We start from the raw sequence: 8,066 nt of genomic DNA on the forward strand, positions 1-8,066 counted from the left end.
CGGTGAATAAGCAGAAACCGTCCTCAGACATGACTGCATGACAGAGCAAACAGGAAATGTTTAAAAGGTTTGGCAGCTTCAGATTTATTAAATATTTCAGATAATTTCCAGATATTAAAATATTTCAACAATTTGATTCATAAATGGTTTGCATTTGGTAAAAAAGTGAAAACAGGATCATGGAATGCATGACAGACCAAACATGATTCATTTCACAGCAACAGCTCATTACAAGAATTATGGCTCTGCTACAACTTCAGAACATTGTTGACGCTCCTGGTTCATTTAGAAAAGTTGAGGTAATTCCAGTTAACATTTGACCTGTTGTACCAAAATACAGGAGTCAAGGGTTAAATGTGCAAGTATTTTGGGGTTTTTTTTGTTTGTTTTTTTCAACGGAAACAAATGCAGCTTTGACCTCTTTGGAAATGTGAGCAGCTGGAGACGTTTAATGCTTTTTTAGAGTGTGTGTCTGTCGAACAGGTATTCTGCCATGGAGCCGTGCGGTTCGGAGGAGGAGAGGCGGGTCAGGCTGCCGATGTAGTCGCCCAGCTTCTTGATGGTGTCGTGGCTGTCGACGAGGAACTCCCGCTCCAGGTAGTCACACAGCTGGAAGAGGAAGAAAATGTAAAAACCTGGAGAACATTTTGTTTCTTTAATCAGCTAAACTCACATGTGGGTCTTTGTTGCCGTCGGCTCTGCGGTGAACATCCAGGATGAAGGTGTTCAGGGACTTCTGGTGGTCCAGGGAGAAGGTCAACACATCCAGACCGCCTCTCCAGTCCTCCCTGCTCGGTTTCTAGGGAACAGATTTAATGTTTCCATCAGCAGCTCAGACCAGCGTTGTGTCCAGTTTTAATTCTGATCAGCATTGAAATCACTTTGAGATCTTCTTTCCAAACTCAGTCAGGTGGGTTTAATTCTCCTGCCTTGGTTTTATTTAGAGAAAATATTTCTAACTGCAAATCCACTCATTTCTATATAGTTTTTTTTTAAATTAAAGTCAAACACTGACAAATTCAGTCGTACTAAAATTAGCCTTTTAAACCATAAAAGCAGCATTATTGTCATCTTTATTAATGAACCAGTTTTAATTTCAGTTTCTTCTGAATCATTTCTGCCCAGAGACTAAGAAAAGACAGAAGCCATGGTTCTAAATATGGATCTAATAAATGCAAGTGATAACAGTTTTTCTCTAAATTTTCAGCTCCATATAAAGCCATTTTTTAACTCAGTTGGCCACAATTGATCATTTTTCACCAATAGAACAGTTTAATTTTTTTTCCTGCAAAAGCTCCTTTTAAAACCACAAACTAATTTTTAAGGACAAATTTCCCCAAGCCACCTGTTTTCTAAAGGTCAGAAAATTTGCAGCTTTACCACTAAAAATGCAGACTGCTGTCCAGTGTAGTCAGGATGACCTCATCTAGCAAAAGACATTCGATTTAATTTTAATCCACTAAACTGACTGAAAGCTTCAGACTTTACTATCTTTACCATAAACCTGTCACTACTGTAAGAGTTTGACATAAAATCTCACTTTAGCCCAATAGAGGCAACATATGAAGTCTATTAGAAACCAGCCTGAGGTTAGAGTCCAGTGTTTAACCCAGCAGCTGGCCTTGTTTCCCAGACTGATGACATTTTCAGTCTTTCACTCACAGCGATGGTCTGAAGCAGAATCCGGCCTCCTCTGGTGTTCTGGTATTCCAGCAGCTTCTCAGCCTGTTCCCGCTCCTCCTTGGAGCGCTCCAGGAAAAAACTGGAGAAGTGTGGCAAGGCGACATCATCCCTGTCAAAATACATCCCCTGAAAAACAACAAATATCAGAAAGCAGTCAGCAGACTGCAACATGACTGAGTTTAGCTGGACGTACCAGGGCCAGGTAGGTGTAGGAAGCGTTGAGCTTCAGATTGATGAGCTTGTTGACGTCGCCTTCAGTCTCTGCATGGTAGTTTTGTTTCACGGCAGTCTGCATTTCTAACAGAAACATAAAGAGGCCTTAATGGTACGTAGAGTTAAAGGTAGACTGAACTAGGACTTCAGATGCTAATCAACTCTTAGCTTGTCTAAACTTAAACAGTTTGACTTCCAACCCAAAGTCTGTGATCCAGTCCATCTCTCCAGCATTTAAAGGCTCCGTGAAGCCAAAACATTCATCCTGTGGTTGAGTGATGACGGGTTTAACTCTGATGTAACCTCAGCAGGCAACACTTTGCTGCTTTTACCAAATCACCCTGAAAGCACCTGCAGCTAAAGCTAGCAGGCTAATCCCACAAGCTAACGACAAAAACAAACTAACCGTTAGCACTTGTTAGCTCATAAAATGGACTAAAAGCCACCATCTTTCGACAACGTTTTAATTCAGATTATGTCACTGTATAACGGCGCTGACAATTACTCACTCGTCAACGTCTTGTTTACCCCAAACAATGCAGCTCGTCTTCTTCAGCATTTACAGGTTGAAGCTAGACATTTTTACCGCCCTCTAGTGTTCATTGGATAACATTAAATTCAGGTTGTGGGTTTATAATACGAACCCGCTTTAAACTTCTGTGTTCCCAAGTAAACTGGGAAAGAGTCGGTCACATTCAATTACAAACCTAAAAGTTTTTGAAGCGTATACTGAGTAAATCCCATTCCAGGACCTACAGCCTTTAACAGACCTGAAGTGACAGCAGTAAGTTACAGAAATGACTAGGGGGACGCAAACCCTTTGTTCTTTTTCTGGGAAAACTGAAATTATAACCTGAGAACCAAAATAAAAATCCATGTAGTTAGTCCACCATAAGCAGAAACCATCCTCAGACCAGACTGAACCTCAGACTGCAAGACAGATAAATGCGTCATAGCTTTAGATTTATTAAACATTTCAGATAATGAAATATTACCTTTGCTTTAGAAAAAAGTGAAAACAGGACCATGGCATGACATGATACAGACCAAACATGATTCATTTCACAGCACATTACAAGAATTATGGCTCTGCTACAACTTCAGAACATTGTTGACGCTCCTGGTTCATTTAGAAAAGTTGAGGTAATTCCAGTTAACATTTGACCTGTTGTACCAAAATACAGGAGTCAAGGGTTAAATGTGCAATTTTATTACAGAAACAAAGGCAGCTTTGACCCCTTTGGAAATGTTTAATGCTTTTTTAGAGTGTGTGTCTGTCAAACAGGTATTCTGCCATGGAGCCGTGCGGTTCGGAGGAGAGGCGAGTCAGAATGCTGATGTAGTCGCCCAGCTTCTTGATGGTGTCGTGGCTGTCGATGAGGAACTCCCGCTCCAGGAAGTCACACAGCTGGAAGAGGAAGAAAATGTAAAAACCTGGAGAACATTTTGTTTCTTTAATCAGCTAAACTCACATGTGGGTCTTTGTTGCCGTCGGCTCTGCGGTGAACATCCAGGATGAAGGTGTTCAGGGACTTCTGGTGGTCCAGGGAGAAGGTCAACGCATCCAGACCGCCTCTCCAGTCCTCCCTGCTCGGTTTCTAGGGAACAGATTTAATGTTTCCATCAGCAGCTCAGACCAGCGTTGTGTCCAGTTTTAATTCTGATCAGCATTGAAATCACTTTGAGATCTTCTTTCCAAACTCAGTCAGGTGGGTTTAATTCTCCTGCCTTGGTTTTATTTGGAGAAAATATTTAACTGCAAATCCACTCATTTCAAAAGTTTTTTTAAATTAAAGTCAAACATTGACAAATTCAGAGTCTAACAAAAATTAGCCTTTTAAACCATAAAAGCAGCCATTATTGTAACCTTTATTGGTACCAGTTTTAATTTCAGTTTCTTCTGAATAATCCCTGCCCAGACTAAAAATGTAATTTCTATAAAACATTTTCTTGTTAAATTGCTTGTGGCCAATAGTTTTGCTTCCAAGCTCTTTAGAACCTGCCATGACACCATTAACTTTGGAGAAACATGGCAGAAGCAATGTTTCTAAATATGGATCTGTTACGGCCAGTGGCCTTTTCTGTGTTTGTTGTTTTCAGTGGCTAATTAGATTGACTCCACCTGGAAGTGGGTGCGGCCCTGCTCGTCCTGTCCTACATCCTGAGGCCTACAGTGATTGGGTCATCAATTGCCAGCTCCACCAATCACTATTGAGGCCTCCCTTTAAGAACCAAGGACATCCTGGGAGAAGGGTGGCTGTTTTTGTTTAGACAGCTTGCCACTTTGTTAGCTCTGTTCACCTTTGTTAGCTCGTGTTACTCTCGTTGTCCCTGTGTGGGATCTTTGAATCTGTTAGAGATTTGTAGTTTGCTTTGTGTACCCTGTTCTGAGTCTTTTTTGTTTGGTTAAGTTCTTTGGTTTACAACTGATTGTGCAATTTGTTTAGTACTTTTTGTTAGTCCCTACATTTTGACTATTAATTTTTACCCTCTTTATTTTGTTGAACCAAACAATAAACCTCTAAATTGTTAAAACCTTACCACCTAGGTTTCTTTAATGTTACTTCCCTTTCCCCTGGCTGAGCCAGGTCGTAACAGGATCTAATAAATGCAGGTTTTAATCTCCACATAAAGCCAATTTTTAACCATCTTGGCCAATATAAAAAAAAGTTAATTTTCCTGCAAAAGCTCATTTTAAACCCCAACCTAGTTCAAGTTAAGCCAGCAGCTGGCCTTGTTTCCCAGACTGATGACATTTTCAGTCACTCACAGCGATGGTCTGAAGCAGAATCCGGCCTCCTCTGGTGTTCTGGTATTCCAGCAGCTTCTCAGCCTGTTCCCGCTCCTCCTTGGAGCGCTCCAGGAAAAAACTGGAGAAGTGTGGCAAGGCGACATCATCCCTGTCAAAATACATCCCCTGGAAAAACAACAAATATCAGAAAGCAGTCAGCAGACTGCAACATGACTGAGTTTAGCTGGACGTACCAGGGCCAGGTAGGTGTAGGAAGCGTTGAGCTTCAGATTGATGAGCTTGTTGACGTCGCCTTCAGTCTCTGCATGGTAGTTTTGTTTCACGGCAGTCTGCATTTCTAACAGAAACATAAAGAGGCCTTAATGGTACGTAGAGTTAAAGGTAGACTGAACTAGGACTTCAGATGCTAATCAACTCTTAGCTCGTCTAAACTTAAACAGTTTGACTTCCAACCCAAAGTCTGTGATCCAGTCCATCTCTCCAGGATTTAAAGGCTCCGTGAAGCCAAAACATTCATCCTGTGGTTGAGTGATGACGGGTTTAACTCTGATGTAACCTCAGCAGGCAACACTTTGCTGCTTTTACCAAATCACCCTGAAAGCACCTGCAGCTAAAGCTAGCAGGCTAACCCACAAGCTAACGACGACAAAAACAAATGAATTGTTAGCGCTCGTTGCTCATAAAATGGATTAAAAACAAACCATCTTCAGACAACGTGGAACTGAAACAATTACCTACTTGTTGACATCTTATTTACCCCAAACAACACAACGGAGCTTCTTCTTCGGCTTTTATATGTTGAAGCTAATTAGACACTTACCGATTCATCACTGCAAAGGTGTTTAACTTGACAGACACACCTGTGTCTCTACTTCAACACACCTGAATCAAATAATCAGGTAATTCAGAGGACTCCCGACCACCTGACCACATTCTGAGGAGGTAATTCATTAATTTGATTCAGGGACAAATCTGAAAAATGCGGGACATCAGAACTCAAGGACGAGTTTGGATTGAACAAAGTTCTGGGTTGTTCAAAGTTTAGGTTGTGGGTTTATAATCCGAACCTGCTTTAAACTTCTGTTGTGTTCAGGGTTAGGGTCCGAAAAAGTCACTTATTAGTAAAGAAACTCTTAGCCAATTATTAGTCAGATTCAATTACATAACCGAAAACAATAAAAATAATCATTGACATTTATGATTACAAACCTAAATAGTTTTTTTTTTATGCAACAACTGAGTAAATCCCGATCTAATGGTCAACCTAACAGACCTGAACAGCCAAAGTCACAGCAATAAAACTATTGTTTCAGTCACGGAAGTGACGAGAGAAACCCAATATCACCAGGTGCTCGTTTTTAAGTTAAAGCCTTTAAGTTGGCGCTCCAGCTAGAAATCGACTTTGTTCGTCTTTAAGTTTGTAAAGCAACAACAAAGAAAAGCTTTATCTTCTTGGTGAAAAGTCAGTAATACGTTTATGCATTTACAGCATTCAGATAGCATTTTTCTCAAAATTCAATGCATTTTTGTTATCATTAAGGACAAAGAATGGATTCTGCTGTTGCTCTGATTCTGTTTTCCTTTGGGTTTACTTTACTTTTCTTTTTCATTAAATCCTCATCACCGTGATCCTTCTGAGTTTCTCTCTGCATTTTGATCCGGTAAAAAAAAACCCATGATGACACCTTCAGAAAATTCTGTTATAAGTAAAATGGTTTTGGAAAAAGAACTCAAGAGCTTTGCTTTAATACAGGGGTCCCCAAACTTTTTCCTGTGAGGGCCACATAACTTTTCCCTTCTTTGCTGGGGGGCCCGAGTCAGTTTGTAACAGAAAAAGTGTGACGATTGCAGGAGTGCCTTAATGTAAAAATGTATTGTTTTCCAGAAAGCACAACCAAATAACCCTCTCTGGGTTCTTCACAGAATAAATCCAGGAAGGACTATAGTCCGTATTTTCCAAACTATGAGCCGCACCGGCCTATAAGCCACAACCCCAAAGTTTTTAAAAAAAACAGTAAACATTCACATATAAGCCTCAAACATCTCTGCTGCTCCAGGTTTTCCACAGCGATGCAGCAGCAGCAGAGGGGGGCGGACACCCAAAGTTTGAGTCATAACAGGTCAATTGAATATCACATTTATTAGGGTTGAAAAAGAAAAAGTTGCCAAGTTTAGATTTAACTGAACTGATTACGGTAGTAACTGTAACAGTAAAAGTGCTGATCCTTCGTGTTGCTACTAGCATGGGCTAAATGAAAATGGGGCTTTGTTCTTCATCTTTAGATCTCAACGGCAGCTTGCATCCATTATTGTTGCACTACTGCCATCTATTGGATCCTAATATCTATGCCTCAAATTTTCATAATGATCCCAGTATTATTTAAAAAAACAAAAAATCTTCTTTTTCCCCTCAATGCTATTTAACTGATCAACAACATTCTCAAAGTTCAATTCCCTATTAAAACCTAATTCCGTTTTAAAGGGCGCTTTCTTCTTTTATTTCCAATTTTGACTTCCAATGATTCACTTCCTGCTAAAGAGCCCCCTGGTGGTGGAAGAAAAATCCACATATAAGCTGCACTGGGCTTATTATGTATGGTTCAAAGTTTAGGAAAAAAGTAGCGGCTTCTAGTCCGGAAAATACAGTATATGAAAAAAATCTAAATGCTCTCTGGTATTGTTCGGGGGGCCAGACGTAATGTGGAGGCGGGCCAGATCCGGCCCACGGGCCATAGTTTGGGAACCACTGCTCTAAAGTATTGGCTCCTCTCATATGTCAAGTCTGTTGAGTTTTTATAACCGTTATTAACCTGATGTCTGGATGACCAGAGACTTTTTGATTGTTTTAGTAAGATAGCAAAATGCAGAAGTAAGCAACCTAATAACACCTAGAATAGGAAGTAATATTATTCACTCAGAAAACTAGGTTACTAGTGATTAGTAGGTGTTAAGAGACAGTCGGTCGTGGAGTAAGTATTTAATGGAAAATTAATTTAGTGGTAACAACAAAAAAAAATCTAAATAAAAGTTTGCTTTTTTAATAAAAAAAAATAACTTTTAACAATGTAATAGTTTTAGAGTAAAACAGAAATTCCTTTTATTGTCCCACAATGGGGACAATAACAAAGTGACAATCAAAGCAGCAGGCTCACAATAATAAAAAAAAAATCTCTATATAAAAAACAGAATAATGAAATACTGAACAATAGGGGCAAAACTTCAACATAAATACTGTGCAGTTATTAAGCATTGCATAAACTGGTCCAAAGGAACATGTGACTGGGCAGGTTCATTTATAAAATGTTCAAACTGTGCATGTGTATTTGAGCCTTAAAATTTAACACACTATTTACAATAAATGACAATAAAAACTGCAACAGCAGAAATACCAGCAGATTCTCTCAGAAATGTTATTAAA

General features: G+C 39.7%; 2 protein-coding genes across 4 annotated transcripts; both read right to left on the reverse strand.

The window, feature by feature from the left end:
- Positions 1-59: 59 nt before the first annotated feature.
- On the reverse strand, positions 60-2,495 carry LOC106910827 (ferritin, lower subunit-like). Of its 3 annotated transcripts, none has more exons than XM_088000972.1 (5): positions 2,406-2,495; positions 1,877-1,980; positions 1,663-1,809; positions 674-799; positions 60-609 (listed from the first exon to the last, which is right to left on the reverse strand). In XM_088000972.1, exons 2-5 carry the CDS (start codon positions 1,976-1,978, stop codon positions 460-462), a joined length of 525 nt encoding a protein of 174 aa, XP_087857098.1. In that variant the 5' UTR covers positions 1,979-1,980; positions 2,406-2,495; the 3' UTR covers positions 60-459. The 3 variants fall into 3 exon arrangements, with proteins under 3 accessions (XP_087857098.1, XP_087857099.1, XP_087857097.1); XM_088000973.1 differs by having other exon boundaries at positions 2,409-2,454; XM_088000971.1 differs by lacking the exon at positions 2,406-2,495 and adding an exon at positions 2,303-2,346.
- A 343-nt stretch (positions 2,496-2,838) lies between these two features.
- Positions 2,839-5,463, reverse strand: LOC148153776 (ferritin, lower subunit-like). The gene is made up of 5 exons (XM_088000974.1): positions 5,387-5,463; positions 4,882-4,985; positions 4,667-4,813; positions 3,369-3,494; positions 2,839-3,304 (listed from the first exon to the last, which is right to left on the reverse strand). Exons 1-5 carry the CDS (start codon positions 5,394-5,396, stop codon positions 3,158-3,160), a joined length of 534 nt encoding a protein of 177 aa, XP_087857100.1. The 5' UTR covers positions 5,397-5,463; the 3' UTR covers positions 2,839-3,157.
- Between the last annotated feature and the right edge of the window lie 2,603 nt (positions 5,464-8,066).

Source organism: Poecilia mexicana, unplaced genomic scaffold, assembly GCF_051168715.1.
Source record: "Poecilia mexicana isolate PSO_F unplaced genomic scaffold, ASM5116871v1 scaffold_19, whole genome shotgun sequence".
Lineage (NCBI taxonomy): Eukaryota > Metazoa > Chordata > Actinopteri > Cyprinodontiformes > Poeciliidae > Poecilia > Poecilia mexicana.

Bases quoted from the DNA above. Each gene is read 5' to 3' on its own strand.
- LOC148153776 (XM_088000974.1), bottom strand. The intron at 3,495-4,666 runs GTGAGTGACTGA...TCTGTTCCCTAG, and splicing joins TTCTGCTTCAGACCATCGCT to AAACCGAGCAGGGAGGACTG. The intron at 3,305-3,368 runs GTGAGTTTAGCT...TTCCTCTTCCAG, and splicing joins ACGGCAACAAAGACCCACAT to CTGTGTGACTTCCTGGAGCG.
- LOC106910827 (XM_088000971.1), bottom strand. From the start codon at position 2,345: ATGGTGGCTTTTAGTCCATTTTATGAGCTAACAAGTGCTAACG. The intron at 1,810-1,876 runs GTACGTCCAGCT...GTTGTTTTTCAG, and splicing joins CCTACACCTACCTGGCCCTG to GGGATGTATTTTGACAGGGA. The intron at 800-1,662 runs GTGAGTGAAAGA...TCTGTTCCCTAG, and splicing joins TTCTGCTTCAGACCATCGCT to AAACCGAGCAGGGAGGACTG.